The 16,236-nt window shown below is 58.8% G+C and overlaps 2 protein-coding genes across 6 annotated transcripts in view; one reads left to right on the forward strand and one right to left on the reverse strand.

The window, feature by feature from the left end:
• Nucleotides 1-449: 449 nt before the first annotated feature.
• On the reverse strand, nucleotides 450-8,638 carry OLFML2A (olfactomedin like 2A). Of its 2 annotated transcripts, none has more exons than XM_065035407.1 (8): nucleotides 8,123-8,279; nucleotides 3,799-4,062; nucleotides 3,482-3,589; nucleotides 3,173-3,358; nucleotides 2,782-3,040; nucleotides 2,434-2,667; nucleotides 2,118-2,303; nucleotides 450-1,887 (listed from the first exon to the last, which is right to left on the reverse strand). In XM_065035407.1, the coding sequence occupies exons 1-8, from the start codon at nucleotides 8,186-8,188 to the stop codon at nucleotides 1,286-1,288; spliced, it is 1,905 nt and encodes a 634-aa protein (XP_064891479.1). In that variant the 5' UTR covers nucleotides 8,189-8,279; the 3' UTR covers nucleotides 450-1,285. The 2 variants fall into 2 exon arrangements, with proteins under 2 accessions (XP_064891479.1, XP_064891480.1); XM_065035408.1 differs by having other exon boundaries at nucleotides 1,258-1,887; nucleotides 3,799-4,080; nucleotides 8,123-8,638.
• A 219-nt stretch (nucleotides 8,639-8,857) lies between these two features.
• Nucleotides 8,858-16,236, forward strand: part of NR6A1 (nuclear receptor subfamily 6 group A member 1) — a 69,444-nt gene continuing 62,065 nt past the window's right edge. For 2 of the 4 annotated variants that reach the window (XM_065035409.1, XM_065035411.1), the window contains exon 1: nucleotides 8,860-9,073. In XM_065035409.1, the coding sequence (XP_064891481.1) occupies nucleotides 9,007-9,073 (67 nt within the window). In that variant the 5' untranslated portion in view covers nucleotides 8,860-9,006. Of the gene's footprint in view, nucleotides 9,074-16,236 lie in introns of all 4 variants that reach the window. The other 2 variants (XM_065035410.1, XM_065035412.1) reach the window with 2 other exon arrangements.

A 16,236-nucleotide genomic window follows, 5' to 3' on the forward strand; every position in this document is an offset into this window, starting at 1 on the left:
TGCTCTCACAGAGCCCCCAGCAGCTCCACGCTTGCCAAACGCCGCAGCAGAGCCAGGGCAGCTGCTCCGGCCGTGCCCACGCGCAGCTGCTCTCCGCTGCCGCCCCTGCGCTGCTGCAGCCAGCTCCGCTCCCACGGCTGCTTGGGCTGTGGCTCAGACCTGGAAACACCAAATCCCCTTTACCCCAGGACACAGCGGGGCCTGTCCTTCCAGGTCTGCACTCGCGGTCACCGGTCCCTGTGCTTCCCAGCCTGGGGCTGCCACAGGACATGAGGTGTCCTCCCTGGGCTCGGTGTGGGGAGCCGCGCCAGCCAGACGTGCAATGAACAGCAGCCACGTGTGCCAGCAAACCCTGGGCACAGCTGGCCACGGGACAGGGACAGTGAGTGCCCGCCCTGCCCGCTCCTCCCTGCCCGGCTCCGGGAGAAATGGCAACACATGCAGCCCAGTTACATATCTGTTATTTTTTTAATACTGTTCACGTCTAAAATGACCAAAACCAAGCCAAGTGCTCCCAGCCCCTTGTCCTGCAGAGAGCAGGAGGGCAGCAGGGCCCCCCGCCACGCTGGGTGCAGGCAGGGGTGCAGGCTGCTCTGCGCCTGCTGCCAGGAGAGGGGATTCCACCCAGCTCTGGTGAATGCATTTAAATAAAAAGCTAACGAGCGGCAAAAGCAAAGGCATGTTAATCACGTCTCCTAAAATAGCAATGGGCAGCTGCAGCTGCTCCTCCTGCCCCGGCCCAAGGGGGCCCTGGCCGCACCGCGGCAGCTCGGGGCAGGCGCGGGTACCGGGCTGGTCGGGCACCAGCACTGCTGGCAGCTGGTGGTTGCAGCAATGGAGGGTCCAGGGGGTGTGGGGATGTGTGGGAGCAGTGCTCAGGCTGGGTGCGGTGCAGGCTGGTGCTCGGTGCGGTGGTGCGGGGCGGGTGCTGCCGTGTCACTGGTGGCACAGACCCGGCTGCCTCCTGGTGCTGCGGGGATGTGGGGCTGGGCTCCTCTCCCGCGTCCCCAGGAAGGCAATGCCGGCCGAGCTGCCGGCTGTGGGGCAGCCCCATGGCCCCAGAGGCCACGTTGTCGTGGGGGTGTCTGTTGGGGGCTGCCCTCACCTGCAGCCGTGCCCCGTGTGAAGCAGGCACGGCGCAGGTGACGGGCATGGCGGGTGGGAGGGTTTGGGTGGAAGCCGAGCGCTCACAGCAGCCCTGGGCCAGCGGGGGAGCTGGGCTGCGATGGGACCCCCGGGCCGGCATGGCGGGGGGGCAGGGGGCAGCTGGGACGTGGCCGAGCGCTCAGACCACGAAGCGGAGCCCGTACGTCATCTGATGGCCGTTGTCCCAGGCGTAGAGCACCTTCTCCTTGGGGTTGTAGTCGACCTGTGTGGTGAAGGCGTACTGGTTGAGGAAGGGCAGCCGCAGCTCTGCCTCCGTGTTTGTGTGTGTGTCGAAGGCGTAGGAGATCTGCCCTTCCTTCTGGCTGTAGGTGTCCACAGCGTAGAGGATGCCACAGATGATGAAGCAGTTCCCATAGGCATTGCGCTTCAGCCCTGTCTTCCAAGTGGTCTCCTTGCGCACCGAGAGGTCCCCGGGGTCCAGTCGGCTCAGGACGATCACCTCCTGCTGCGAGTAGTCATAGTCCACGGAGGGGTAGATGACCCAGAGCCCGCTCTCGTCCACGGCAAAGTCGATGTCCGAGTGGCCCCTCCACTTCCAGGGTGTCGTGTCCTCGTACACCACATCATGGAGCAGCGCCCAGCCCGCCACGTACCGCTCCTTCAGGTCGTATTTGATGATGTTCTTGGTGAAGGCGCGGTTGTAGTAGAAGGCCCCCCGGTAGACCACATGCCCTGTGCCGATCCAGTTGTAGGGCAGCTTGTAGAGGTTGCTCCAGCGGCCTGCGGGCGGGAGAGGCGTTGGGACCCCTTGCAGCACTGCAGTCCCACGTGTGATGGCCCAAGCACGCTGGCAGCAGCAGGGCACTCGTGTCCACCTTGCTGCCCCACGGGTGCCCCCCTCCAGGTCCCCATCCACTCCCCAGCCCAGGAACCAGCACAGCCGGTGTTGCCCAGTGCTGGGCGCCCACCTGGAGGCGTGGACCCCGTGCCTGCTCCGACCCAGCCCTCACCCTGCTTGAAGTTGTCCAGGCTCCTGAACTCCACCAGGCTGTTGCCGTAATAGTAGTTGGTGACATAGATGCGGTCGTCCTTGGCTGCTGGGTCTTTCATCCAGGCCCCCTCGTTGCGTCCGTAGCTGTGGTGCTCCGTGGGGGGCTCCACTGACTCAATGGTGCCTTCACACTCCACCTCCTTCACTGAGTACCGAGGAGGAGGAGGAAGGCTCACCCCTGCCCCATGCAGCGGGGCGGGGAAGCCCTTCCCTGTGGCAGGGCTATTGCTGGCCCAGCCTGACCAGGGTGCCCCCCCAGCCCCCCGCTCACCCACCTCTGTTTGGTGTCTCGGGGCCCCCAGTGCTGTCAGCCCCCTGGCCAAGGGCGGTGCTGGAGGGGCTGCGGGCGGTGGTGCGGGGGGACAGGGCGGTGCTGGGCGCAGTCGTGGTGCTGGGCACGGGGGTCTCCGCCAGCACGACGGCTTGAGCTGGGGCATCCTTGACTGTGGGGGGCGGGGGGTCCCTCTCCTCCTGCCGCTCCGGCACAGCCGGCCCCCTCGCAGGGCTCTCTGCGGGGAGATGAGTTTTAGGGTCAGTGCATTTGTGGGGGCAGCCCCTCACCCTCCACCTCGGCAGGAAGGTGCCCCAAGGCCCCCGCATCCCTGCCCCATCCAGGGACTCACCGCGGCCAACAGCCCCCTCTGCTGCCCCTGCCTGCCCAGCCTTGTAGTAAGTGATGCCCCGGACCAGGGTTTGCTGGTGTGCTGATGGCTTGGGCTTGGACGTAGGCTGCGAGCCTGCCCTGGCCTTCACGTTATCCTTTTTGGGCTTCTCGGGCTTCAGCTGCTTCTCCTTGGGTGCTCGGGGAGCCGGCCTGTCCCCCAGCGTCTTGCGGGTGCTGGGGTACCGTCCCACCTCCTTCTCTCGGCCGCCTGCCGTGTCCTGGGGGGCACAGCCCGGTCAGACCCCTCCCTTCCCCTGTCACCATGCTGGGCAGCAGGCATGGGCACCAGCCCTCGGCTGTGGCGTGGTGCACCCCAATACACTCATGGGCGCTGGGTCCCCCGGGGGTACCTGTGCCTTGCTCTCGGGGACAGCAGCAGCGTCCTTCTGCAGCAGCTGGTAGCCCAGGTTGGAGATCTCCTTCTTGATGCTCATCATGATGTCAGAGTAGTTCTCGTAGCGTCTCATTTGGTCGCTGAGGTGCAGGACACTCTCCTTCATGAAGTTGTTCTCCCTGCTCAGGTTGGTCTTGATGGTCTGGAGGAGAGGAGAGATGTGGAGCCCCACAGCCCCATGTGGGGAACCCACAGTAGCACCAGACAGTCCCGAGCAGCCAGCCAGGACGCGCCACGGGGATGGCGCCCACTGGAGCTCACTCACCTCCTCCAGCGTGTTCATCTGGTTCACCACCTTGCTGATGTAGGAATGCACCTTCATCAGGTCCATGCTGTAGAGCGTTCCCTCCAGCAGGTCCACCATGGACTGCAGCTGCAGACAAGAACCAGGGCTGGGGCACAGGGCAGGGATGCGCGGCCGCTGCGGATGCCCCCACGTGTCCCCGTCCTCACTCACGGGGTGCAGGAACCACACCACTCTGCTGCCCTGGGACCTGCCAGGCAGGGACAGGCAGCATGGGCTCCTGCGTGTGGGGGGGTTCTCTGGCCCCCAGCTCACCATCCCACCGCGCCTGCAGATACCTTGAAGAGCTCGGGCGCCTGCTTCTTCAGCTTCTCCATCTTCCACTCGTTCTCGCAGGGGTTGAGCGAGGATGGGGGGGCAGTGCAGGAGCACTTGCAGTCGGCCCCCGAGCTCACCGTCTCCACCGTGTAGAAGTCCTCCACCCGCGCGCTGCCGCTCCTGACGCGGCTGCAGGCGTCCTTGCTGAGCGGCCGCAGGATGCACTTACAGCGGCAGTCGGAGCCCTCCGAGGTCATCCGGACCTGGTCCGCCTCGCCCAGCGCCTGGGGGAACACGCAGCGCTGGGGTGGCTGGTGAGCCCAGCATCCCTCCCGAGCAAGACCAGGCGATAACGAGCAGGGACAGCAACGAGGAGAGCCAGAATCGCCCTCTTCCCCTGCACCCACAGCCCTGAGCCCACACAGGGTCCGTTGTTCATGGTGACACGCAGCCACCTCGGAACGAGCCTGGTTCCTGCAGCTCCCGCAATGGCCCCAGGCACACACTCAAGGGCTCCCTTGTTTCCACACATGGCCCTGACTCACGCGACCATGGAGCCCAGGGTGCTTTTCAGTTGGTTTCTGCAGATATGGAACTGTTCTCCCCCCACTGCGCTTGGGAACAAGGCTGCGGCACTGCCTGTGCGCCAGGCTGGGAAGCTGGGTCCCTCTCCCCCACTGCCACCAGCTGTGCACCCCTGGGGACATCTGGGCTGGCAGGAGCGTGGCCAGGCTGTGCTGGGTGCCCCATGTGTGGGGACGCGCCTGCTCCGAGCACCCAGGGGGTGGGAAAAGGGGAGAGGCAGCGCGGTGACCCCGGGGACAGGGTCTGCCCAGGGGGACTCTGACTCACCCTGGGAAACAGATCGGTGGCAGAGCTGGGAAATGAGCTTAGCACTGGCTCTCCCATCCTCCCCAAGCACAGTGTGGGAAAGGGCAGAGGCGCACAGGGCTGATGTCCCGCCTGCGGCAGCACCCACGGCCACACAGGCACCTTCCCGCCTGCACCCAACTGGGCTGATGTGCTGGTGGCGCCTGGGCAGCAGCTTTCCCTGGCAGTGTCCCCCACGCAGGGACCCCCAGCTCCCCCCAGATCCACAGCCCTTCCTAAAGCAGCAAAACCTCCTGCATTTTGCATTTCAAAAAAGCCTTTCCCTTTCAAAGGGAAACGAAGGTCCAGCTGGGTGAGAGGAAAACACCCGGCAGCCCAGAGGGCTGTAAATGGAACAGCATCTAATGAAGCTCTCAGCAGGGAGCAGGACCCCCTTCCCAAACGCCACCTCTGCTGGCTCTCACGACTCCCTGGGCCCCCTGCCCTCCCAACGGCAATGCTGGCTTGTGCAAACAGGCAGGACGATTCACAGCCGGGCGGCAAGCTGCCGGCCCCTCCACACACCCTGCGGCTCCCCAGCCCCCGAGCCAGGCTGCTGTCCTTGCCATGAGCTCTGTCCCTCTGTCCCTCCACGTGCGCGGCGCTGCAGAATGTCCCGGTGTGCACACACATCCACATGGGAGCCCTGAACGAGGTCCTGTTGTCCCCCATGGGAGCCCCACGTGAACTCCTGGCTGGGGTCCCCCATTCCCACCAACACCTTGAGCACCAATAGCAGGTGCAGCAGCCACAGCCGTGGCACAGCCAGACCGCGGGGACATGCTGCGGTCCTGCCAGCGGGAACATGTCATGAGCCCGCCTGCCAGCACCTTCCGCAGGGAAGGGCTGCAGCTGCCTGCGCTGGAAGCTCCTTCCCGTGGGAGCGGGCGGCCCAGGCTGCGCGTTCCCTCCCACCAGCCTTGGCAGCGCCGCGGCAGGCGGCACGGCTGGCGCCGGGGCCCCGCGTGTCCTGCTGAGGTGCGGCACAAGAGGGACAGAACCACACGCAGCACGTGTGCCCAGGGCAGCCCCACCACCGACTGTACCCACTGCGCAGCACATGGGGGGCCAGTAAATGGAGGCTGCCCTGTGGCACAAAGGGGGAACCTCTTCCCCTTGAGACCTCCCGGTTCTAGCCGTTTCCCTCCTGTGTCCCCGCAAACGGCCGCTGGCCCGGGCAGGGTGCAGCCTCGTGGGCAGCCAGCCGGGCAGGCAGCCAGCAGCCCAGGGACCCGGCAGCCACCAGCCGCCCAGCAAGAGGAAAACCTGTTCACCTTGGGTCAAGGTGTGAGGGGGTGCTGGGGGCCAGGGGGAGACCGTCTGTGCCTTCCCAGGACTGTGTGCGCCTCGCTGTGCACCAGCCAGGGCAGCTGCCTGCCTTCACGCAAAATAGTAACATTAAACCTCGATCTGCCTTTTAAAAGGCTTCCTTAAACAGGAACCGTATGTCCTATTTATACAGAAAAGGCTATAAACAAGGAAGTCTTTAAAGAAAGGCACCCACGCGGTCCATTCTGCAAGGGTCATCCTGCCTCGGTCCATCGGCTGGGTGCACCGGGCTGTGCTCTGACCCTGCGAGGGAGGGACCTGCACACCCAGCGCGGGTGGGACCCACTCCCTGGCGGCGTGCAGGTGGGTCGGGATGGGGGGGCATAGGGCAGCCCCTGCTGAAGGCCAGCACGCTGCCTGGCTGCTCGGGGACAAAATCTAACAGCTCTCCAAGAAACCTTTGTGGGGTCTCCTGGCGTTTCTTTGCCAGGTCCCTGTATCCCCCTGCTCGCTGCAGACCCCAGCCCAGGGTGCAGGCAGCTGGGTGCTGCCCCTCCTCCAGAGCTGGGTCCCAGCTCCGCGATGAGGCTGCACACCCTGCCTGGCGTGGGACAGCATCCCTGCACCTCGCCGAGGGGTTCCTCACTCCTGATTTTCCCAGCACTGCCTAGTTTCTGGGACCTCTTGCAAGAGCATCCGTGTGAGCATGGAGTTTGTGCCGTTATTTGGAGAAAGCAGGACCTTTGACAATGAACTCTGGCCAGCTTTTAAGCTGTCCTTTGATTGCTGCCAGAAGACTTGTCTTGGAGGAAAACATGCTGTGTTGATAAGCACACTGTCGCGCTGCACGCCTCTCTCACAGCTGCTGGAAGGCATGGCCCTGTCACAGGAGGGAAACCATGTCACTGTCCTCTTCCTCCTCCTCCCAAGCTTGGCACAGCGCATTAGGCACATTCTGCAGCACGGGGAGCCAAGGCAGAGCGGGGCTGGCAGAGCTGCCCATGGCTGATGGTGGCCAGGCCCTGGAAGCTGGCGCTTCTCGCGTGTCCCATGTTGGTCACAGGGACACAACCACGCGAAACACTTGGTGGCACACAAACGCCCACTGATGGGATTGGATCCAAACAGCAAGAACTGGAAAAATACCTCCCAGTACAGCAGGCAGCACCTGCAAGGAGGGACAGAGGGAGGTGGTGACAGCACTGCGCGGGCCCACGGGCTGCGGATCCCAGAGTCCTTCAGACAGCGTCACCCTGAAACCCTCCTGGGAACCCTAGCGCGGGGCTCCCCCCGACACCACTCCCCACCAACTGTTGCCAACAACAGCTGCGTTTTCATCTTGTGCCATCAAATGACTCGGAAAAAATCTTGGCTTTTTAACGCTTTGGTGATCCTGGCATCATCGCCCTTACTCCCTGGGGGCTGCTCCCACCACCTTCCTTCACTCTGGGTCCCCATGTCCCGGACCCTGGGCTGACCTGGCTGCAACACGGACCCCACGGGAGAGTAGCCGTGGGGAGGGCTGGACCCGAGGGTTCTCGGCCCCACGGGAGGGCCCGGCTGCCCCACGATGCCCCGTCCCGCGCTCCTCTCGGCTCTGCGGGGGAACCTTGTCCGGGCTGTTCTTTCTGGCACGGAGACGCTAATTGCAGAGCTCATCACTGCAGCGCCGGGGTTTGGGCACCCTCCAACCCCCCGTCACATTCCCCCTGCGAAACCCCCGCAGCGTCGGGCGCCCAGCACCGAACCGCACCGGCCTCCCCTGGACCGTCCCACGCTCCGTCTTCAGCTCCGTGGGCTGTGCCGCGCCGCTCTCCCGGGGGAACCAAAATCTGTTCCTGCAGGAAAACACCGGCTCTGCCCGCCAGAGCGGGGAGCCCGTGCCCGGGGACGCGGTCTTCGGTCCCTGACGCAGGTTGCCGTGCTGGTGCTAGCCCGGGACAGGGCTCACGCAGCCCGCCCTGCCCGCGGGGGTGCCGGAGTGTTCGGGCGCCCCCCGTCCGCTCCGCCTGGGCACCCCCCGGGGCCCGTCCGAGCACAGTAGCGACGGCTGCCGCCACCGGGGCCCTACCGGCACCGTCCGGCACCGCCCGTCCCGACGGCACCGGCCCCGCAGGGAGGGGGCGCTGCCCCCGCCCGCTCCCGGGCACCCGCAGGGGCAGGGTGGGTGGGCGCAGCCCCGCTCCCAGTCCCACCGGTGCTTACCGTGGCGGCGCCGCGCGCCGCGGCCAGCGCCGGGAGCAGCAGCGCCGGGAGCAGCAGCGCCCGCATGGCGAGAGCGGCGCCGAGCGCCTGCACCGAGCGCCCGCTCCGCCCGGCCCGGCGACGGGGAGGAGCCGCCCGCCCGCCCGCCTGCCCGTTCCGCCCCGCCCCGTCCCGTCCCGGCGGCGGCACCGGCCCCGCGAACGGCGCCGCGGGGGCGGCGCGGTCCTGCCCGTGAGAAGCTGGTTGGTGCCCACCCGGGGCCCTCCGGCCGTTCCCTGTACCGGGGCCGGCTGCTGGCCCGGACAGGGCTTTCCGGTATCCCGGGCTGCCCGATGCCCCGTGCCGGGGCTGCCCGCTCCCTCCCCGGGCTGCCCGGTACTCCTTTCCCGGGCTGGCCGATCCCGTCCTCGGTCGAGGCGGGTGCCCCGGGCGATTCCCTCTCTCGGGGTGCCCGGTGCCGCGCTGGGGTCGCCCCGTGCCGCGGGCAGCGCTCCGGGCTCGAGCGGCGGGTGCCCCCTAGCGCCCCGCCAGTCCCGGTGCTCCGGCCCGGCCAAGCCCGACGGGAGCCGGGCGGAGCCCAGCGGGGCGGTGCCCGGGGCGCTCGGACCGGCCGGGACCGGCCCCACCGCACAGCCGGGCCGGGGGCGGGGCCTGCCGGGCCTGGGGGGCGGGGCCGGCGGGGCGCGGCGGCTCCGCGGGTACATCCGGGCGGCGCGGAGGACTACGCTTCCCGTCGTGCCCCGCGGGAGGGCGGGGCGCCCGGCCCGAGCGCGGCGGCCGCAGCGGCGGCTCTGGCTGTCAGCAGCGCCCGGAGCGGCCATGGGGCAGCGCGGCCGCCGGGGCCCCTGAGACCCGCCGCGCCCCGGCGCGGCCCCGGCGCCGCCATGGAGCTGGAGCCGCCCGCAGAGCTCCCGGAGCCCCGCGCAGCCGCCAAGGGGCCGCCCCGCAACGGTGAGTGGAGCGCGGGGTCCGGCCCGGCCGCGGGCGCCCCTCGGGGCCGGGGGCGCGGGGGCCGTGTGGCGCGGGCCGTGCCGGAGCGCGGTGCCGGCGGTCCCGGGGGCTGTGCCCGCCTCCCCTCCGCCGCCTCGCTCTCCCCGGCGGGGCCGGCGGTCGGTCGCGTCCGCGGGGTTCCCGGCGGGGCCGCGGGGCTCCCGGCGGCCGCAACTTTCCTTGGCCGTGGGGCACAACAAAGGGCCGCGGCGGGCGGCGCGTGCTGCCCGCCCTGCCCGCCGCTCCCGGGGCCGGCGCTCGGGCGGGCGCGGCGGCGCCGGCGCTGCGGGACACGCGGGGTTCTCCGCCTGTAACAGGTTCCCTCCTGGAGCGGGGCTGTTCCCTCCTCGGTTACCCTCTTTCCCCAAAAGAGCGGGGTTGTGCCCGTCTGACCCGTGTGCGTTGCGGTCCGGGCGCTGCCGCGCAGCCCGGTGCCCCGTTCCGTGCCGGTGCCGCCGCTCTGGGCAGCCGGTCGGTGCGCGGTGCCCCCGCTGGCACGGGGCTGTGCCGCCCGGCCCGGCGCTGGGCGGTGGACGCGGCTGTGCCGGCCGGGCTGCTCGAGGGTTTATGGGCACCATTTGGGACGCTTTTACACTTCAGTATGCAGAGCCTGCATCTGCACTTGAATGTCCCTGCCAATTTTTATGGTTTACAATTGCATTTTACCATCTCAAGGTACCCTTTTCTACAAAGGATTTGCTCAGACAAAAGAGGCTTATCAGGCAATGTCGCTGGCATTTGCTGGATAGAAGCAGTACCGAGATACATACAGAGTGCTGGCAGTTACAGGAACGAGTATTTCTGTAGTTACCCTGAAATGTAATTTTGAATTGTGTCGCTTTGTGAGGATGCTAGAAATAATTTATCTTCTCTTAATTAAATGATGCTTTTCGTCCTTAAAATTTGTTGAAGGTTCTGACTTGAGAGGTGTCTGTTCCTTTGGTGTCCTTAATAATGCAACAACATTTACACTTGGTCTGCATTAACTGTTTTTCCCCACATGAATGTGGGATTTTTGGTGAATCTGTTTTGATTTATCAGATTACTTTTAGGAATTAGTTGTGTTTTGTGCAGGTACTTCATGTGATAGATGCTGTGGTTGGTCTTTTGAATGAATGATGTAACAGCCTTTTACTACTTTGCCTTAAAACATGTGAAATAGTGGCAGAGTGTTGAGCCATTGCTTGACCTTCAGTCTCTGTAAAGCCTGCAAAGCCAGGGGAGGAGCAGAAAGGTTGGGTTAGTACTTTGTTGGCTTATAAAATATCTGCAAATGGTAATGGAAAATGAACAGTCTTTACCATTTCCCCTTTTTAAGGAAGGTTCATAGCACTTCTGCTGCCTTGAAGTATAGCATCTTTATGGGAAGTTAAAATTGTGTGACATATATATATATATATATATATAAAACTAGCATTATGTTCTTGGTGGCTGTGTTAAAATCATTAATGAGCTTCAGCTCTGCATGTGGTTTCTGTGTTAACCCTGAGTAAACTGCTGTAAGTTTATTGGTGCCTCAGAATAACTTTGAAATGCAGTTTCATGATTTAATTTCAGCGGTTACGGTGAATTACAGCCTTGTTGTTTGAAGGGGCATTTGATGTTCTTAGAATACAAGATGATGATTTTCTTTTGTCAATTTGAGTACATCCCCTTCCACCTAAGAAACATATTTTATCATTGTGTAAATTAAAGGCAATGAATAAAATTAATTCATTTTAAAATAATTGGGCGTTCATTCTTCCTGCACTACTGGCAATTATTTCTCAACAGGGTCCCGCTTAAGAGCAGTTTCCTTGTAGCTTCTGTTGACATCTTTTTTCCCCGTGAATGAAACATGATGGCTTTTACAGTTTTAATTATTTTATGTTTTAACTAAAGCCACGATAAAGGAGGTTATATGGAATATCTTTGTGTGGTATGATATTGGAAGACATTTAAGTATCAGGAAACTACTTGAATTTTGTGCTCCTTTAAAATGAGCAGAGTTTAAGCTAGGCAGATTAGTCTGGATGAGCTCCGTAGCAGAGAAGAGGACGGTTGTAAGAGCACAGAGAATGTGAAGTTTGCAAAGAAGGATCCCCTGCTTGGTCCCTCCTTTTCCACAGCCTCCAACTCTGCTGGCACACACTGACGTTTTTAGTGGCTCTTTATGCTTGATTGCTTTGCATCTGATGAGATAAGCCTTTGCTTAACAAAGACGAGTTCATTGATATAGTTAGGTCTTAGTTGACTTGCTATAAACATTTCTTTGAAGATTTAGGAAGAAAAACAAATGGAGTTGTCGAATGGCAACGCTGCTGAAGTCAAATGTCTCTGAATAAACAAGAAGCTGCAGTGTTATTTTGACTCATACTGGCTTTTGAATGCAGATGGCTCTTGCTTTTGCAAGTAGTAATAGACAATAATAAATAATAGAATTCTGAGCTTGGGTCTGTGATGGGAAGTAAAAGACTTGTAATTTAGGAGGAACTTCAGTATTTTGTTATGATTTGATGGCGAGATGGAAAAATGCCTCTCGGTGTAAAGCTGGAATTTGGTATTGATGGCCTCTGTAGATCATTAATCAGGAAGATGGGTTTATGCCTTTTTGTACTAAACCCGGTGGTGTATGCTCAGCAGATGCAGCCTGTGTTGTGACACTGCACCAACAGCATTTCTTCAGGGTATAAATAAGCTGTTTTATAGAAAATGAGGTAACTTTTCCATCTAGAAGATTTTAATTGTTGGGAGGCAATAGTCATCTTTCTGTCCTGTCTCCACCAAGTCATTGGTGGGCTTTTTCGTTGGGGAAAATGTGCAAGCGCTTTATTAAATGACTGTTCGACTCTTAGGTGGTGGCAGCTTTGAACAAATGCATTTACACTGGCATTCTCTGAGAATGAGAGCACAGTTTATCCTGCTGATAAACTGCCTATTTAAACAGGGCCTTCAGCAGTGTAATCTGGTAATTCTAATGAAGTCATTTACATAGAGAATTGGCCCGGGTTTCATCAGCTGGCTGCTGGGGACCGCAGCGCATTCTTCCCTCCAGCTCTGTTAAACTGGCCTTTTGATCCTTCCCTTTTCTTAGCCTTTAAGCCGGAGTGGTTATCACTTTGCAGAGTTAATTGAGAAAGGGAAGTTGGGGGGCAAGAGGACCCTTCGAGCTTTAGCTTTAGTCTAAATTATTACAGCTCTAATTACCTAATTAGAAGACGTCCAGATTTTATACATTGATAAAAATGATTCTGCACAGATTTTGTTAGAAAGTGGAAATGTACCACTGATAGGCTACCTTTGGTGAAGTTCTTTATTGGTAAATGATTACCAATAACTTATCTTAAAAGCAGTATATGTCTGGAGGGTCTCAATTCTACCGCAGCCCTTCGATAAGGAGGTTTCATTTACAAAGGGTGGACCCGTGTCCTTCAGAGAGTATAAGTTACACGTCTACCTCCCGTTGCCTAATCATCCCCGTTATAGGCTTGGATTGGTGGTGAAACTTAACCTTAGAGAAGCATCTGGTCAGTGTGAAGGATTTTTTTAAGCCCTCTTTCCATTTGTGGATGCACCAGGAAAAATCCTGGTGAGTTCACCAGGGCTCCAGTGCCAGGCTGACGGCGAACCGCTGGTCTGGACATACGGCTCAGCTCAAACTCCATGCAAGCTTTAAGTATTTTTTTGTGGAAATTTAATCCAGAATTGTGAAGCCCTTGGGACTAAATCGCAGTGTTCTCTTGTCGTATGGCACGTCGCTCCCGTTGCGGCAGGAGCAGCGGCGCTGGGCCGCGTCCCGGAGGCGCTTGGTGTGCGGGTCCCTCGCCCGTCAGGCGGCGTGTGCCGTGCAGCTCTGTGCACGCTGGGTGTTTCCCTTGGCCGATGCTGACCCTGGCACTGCGGAGCAGCACAGTGTTTATCGGTGGGAATTGGTTTGGAGCCCTCGTCATGAAGCCAAGTGATGAAATGATGCCTGTCATGGCTGTAGTAAAAGTATTTGCAAAGAACTTCTGGTCTCTGGAAGTTCTGCTGAACACCGACTTGTCCTCCAAAAGCCCCTCAGTCTCACAGCTGTAACTCGACTTTATATTGTTTGGCAATACTTACCAAGAATTATTCCTAAGTATATTGTTACTTTAGATGTCCTATTTATTTAAAGCACCTGTAAAATGATCATGAAAGCTTAAGTCTTTACACAGCAGCAAAGATAAACTGGTAGCAGGGAGAGCTTCTGCTGGTGGTATTGTAGGAGGTGGTTGAAGTCACAGCTGTCGTGGCTGTTGTGTGGTTTCGTGACCCTGTCCCACAGCTCGCAGCCTTGCGATGGGCGCCGATTGGTCGCCTTTTTGTGGTGTCAGGTTAATCAACTTCTTGAACATCCATAAAAGCTAACTGGTATTCTATTCATGACATCGTGTGAGTTGAAAAGTCTGTGCTGACTGTAAGATGCTTGGAGATGGGTTTGAAGATTCATAAAACCGAGCCAGCACGTGAACTGGGAAATCACATCTTAGCCTCATCATTGCTGCTCCACTAGATATTTAGTTGGTGCTTGCCAGCCAGAATGCTCTTCTGAGCTTTGAAGCTTTCTCTTGCAAGTGTGCATGTGTATCTGAAAAGCAAAAACCCAGCTCCCACAGCGCGGGTCTGACGGCCTGTTGCAGCGTTTCACGAAGTGGAGGAAAGGCGCTCGGTGCCGGTGCTGTGTAAGGAGCCGCCGTTGGCAGGGGCGAGTCAAGGGTGCTTGCTCGGCGCTCCTGCTTTGCCCTCTGGCTCTGGGAGGCTTTTCCTTGCCCTCTTCTGTTTTCCTGCTTACCTGGAACGTGCTGTGTGGCTCTGTCACCTTAACACTTGAGCTGACCTTTAGTATTTCACTTTGATTTACATAGTGCTCCGCTCAGTGAACTGTCCCTATCACAGGATGATATCCATAAAAATGACACTTCCTAGTCTTGAAAAAAAATCCCCAGGCCCATTGGGGAGCTGTGAAAAGGACACCCAGCGGGAGGAGAGGCCCACGGCTCGAAATATTCATCAATCATTTTCCTGGCACCAGGAAACCAATCTGCTCTTCTAAGGGACAGAGCTTCATCAATCACACAATGTGGGAAACGGGGATCGCTGGCCCTACCAAAAATGTCCCTTCATGTTGACAGAGTAAAAGTGTTTGTGCTTATTCACAAGTAGTAACTTAACTTACACCCCTGGTATAAAGGACTCTGTCTTTTGTAAGAGACAATCGGTAAAGAAAAGGCTTTAATGTGGTACAGGCAACCCGAGCTTGACCTAAAGATTTTGTTTCCAGTGATGATCTATGTTTTGCTTTGAGATTTTCCTTTACCTTTCTGTGGCCGATAGGTGAAGGTTTTGTCCCCTGTATCCTGGAAGCCGCAAGTACAGCAGCAGGGTATTTTTCTCCAGAGGATGAGAATTTTAAAATTTTGTACTTCATGAAAGTTTGAAATAGCTTCTATTTCAAACTGATACTTGGGAAGAAATGTCCCTCTGGATGCTTGTCCTCTTTTTCTATCTTCTGTTAAAGGAATGTGTAGATATATAGGTTGCCCAGTAATAAGTAAATGGTAGTTGTCAACCTCTGGATATTTTACTGTAGCAAGTGGAAGGGGTTGTTTGAGTTATTTCCCAGTAAGATGCTATAGATTGGGACAAGAGAGTTGTTTATAACTTTGTTCTGTGGAAACCTCTGCAATAGCTGCTACATAAGGAATGCTGTAATACGGTAAAACAATTGGCAAGTGGATTGCTAGAATTCTTTCCCCAGGAAAACATCTCTTGTGTGTATGGTAGGAAATAAGAGGCATTGAGCTCGTGGCTCGTGTGGCTCCGTGGTGCCTGAGGAACGTGTGGGTGGCGATGGAGCCGGGGTACCCGGCGGTCCGGAGCTGCTCCCCATTGACGCATCTGCCAGACCTGGCTCTGCTTTTCTATTTCAATAGCTACAGAATCTGGAAACAAATGGTGGAACTTTAAAAAATCTGGCACTTCTCTACAAATCCTGTCAGGAAAGTGCCAGTTTTTCCTGGGTGGGGGGTGGCCAAGGGCCTTTAGTGCGGGGCTTCCCTGGGGCCGGGAGGGCGGCAGGGAAGGGCCGGGTCCCCGGCACAGGCTCTGCTGCCCCGCTGTCCTCATGGAGAACATGAGTCAGGCCCCGACCCGTGCCCAACGTGATGTGCATTTTCCTGGCATGCAGCTGTCTGCTGCAAAGCACCTTTGAGCAACAGTTACTGTCCAGCTGCATCCTGTATCTGCCAAGAAAGAGCATTTCTGACCCTTTACTTGAAAAGCACTGCATCAGAAATAGTCTTGGCTTCTCTGTCACTGGTGTTTAATACACGTTTAAATGCCACGCTGGGCTGGTGTGATGGCGGTAGCAAGTCCTGGAGGATGTGATGGGGCTGGCAGTGCCGAGGTGAGCCAGGCAGGAACGGGATCCTCTGCAACGCGCGTGTGCGGCGGCTGATGACCCAGATCACCAGCTGCGAACAGCAGGGAGTGCTGAGGTGAGAGAGTGCTGCTCGTTCTTAGTGTTTTCCAGTTAACATATGAGGCGAGAAGTAAGTATGAAGATGTCAAGTGTTGAGGCAGTTGCCAGAGATAATATGCGGGTGTGTGCAGCGGTGGAGCTGTGCCCTGCGCAGCCTGGCACAGGGACCGGCCACCTCGGGGTGCCAGCGCGGCAGGAGCGGCGCGAGGACAGGCTGAATCGCTGCTGGAAGCTGCCACAGCTGCTGGGCGCTTATCTGCCCCTTTGTTTTATGGAGTTTTCTTACTTTATTAATTCAGCGGAGATGTCTGAACTGATATGCTGCCAATTGTCTGCAGCAACTTGCTTGGTTCTGTATTTATTGCTGTGAATGCTGCCAAGAAACAAAGTATGGATCTGTGTTTTTGAGGGTGCTGTGCCTGTGAGGTGTCCTGCTGTGGCTGGCTGGGCCGAAGCCCCAAAGACTGACCCATGGATTGGGTCCCATCCGTGCCACAGCCTTGCCGAGGGGACAGTCCTGATGGTGGCACCAAGTGGTGCTTTCCCAAGGGTCGCTGTGCTGGATGGGTGCTGCAGTGTCCACCTGCAGAGAAACGGGAGGACGAGCCCTAGCACAGGGGTTGCAGTTAAGCTGCAGGTT

Source organism: Columba livia, chromosome 19, assembly GCF_036013475.1.
Source record: "Columba livia isolate bColLiv1 breed racing homer chromosome 19, bColLiv1.pat.W.v2, whole genome shotgun sequence".
NCBI lineage: Eukaryota > Metazoa > Chordata > Aves > Columbiformes > Columbidae > Columba > Columba livia.

What these genes read in the sequence shown, in the direction of transcription:
- OLFML2A (XM_065035408.1), bottom strand. Translation starts at nt 8,188, where the DNA reads ATGCGGGCGCTGCTGCTCCCGGCGCTGCTGCTCCCGGCGCTGGCCGCG. An exon ending in AGGCGCCCGAGCTCTTCAAG is followed by an intron (nt 3,590 to 3,798) that starts GTATCTGCAGGC and finishes TCTTGTCTGCAG; the next exon opens with CTGCAGTCCATGGTGGACCT. An exon ending in AGATGAACACGCTGGAGGAG is followed by an intron (nt 3,359 to 3,481) that starts GTGAGTGAGCTC and finishes CCTCTCCTCCAG; the next exon opens with ACCATCAAGACCAACCTGAG.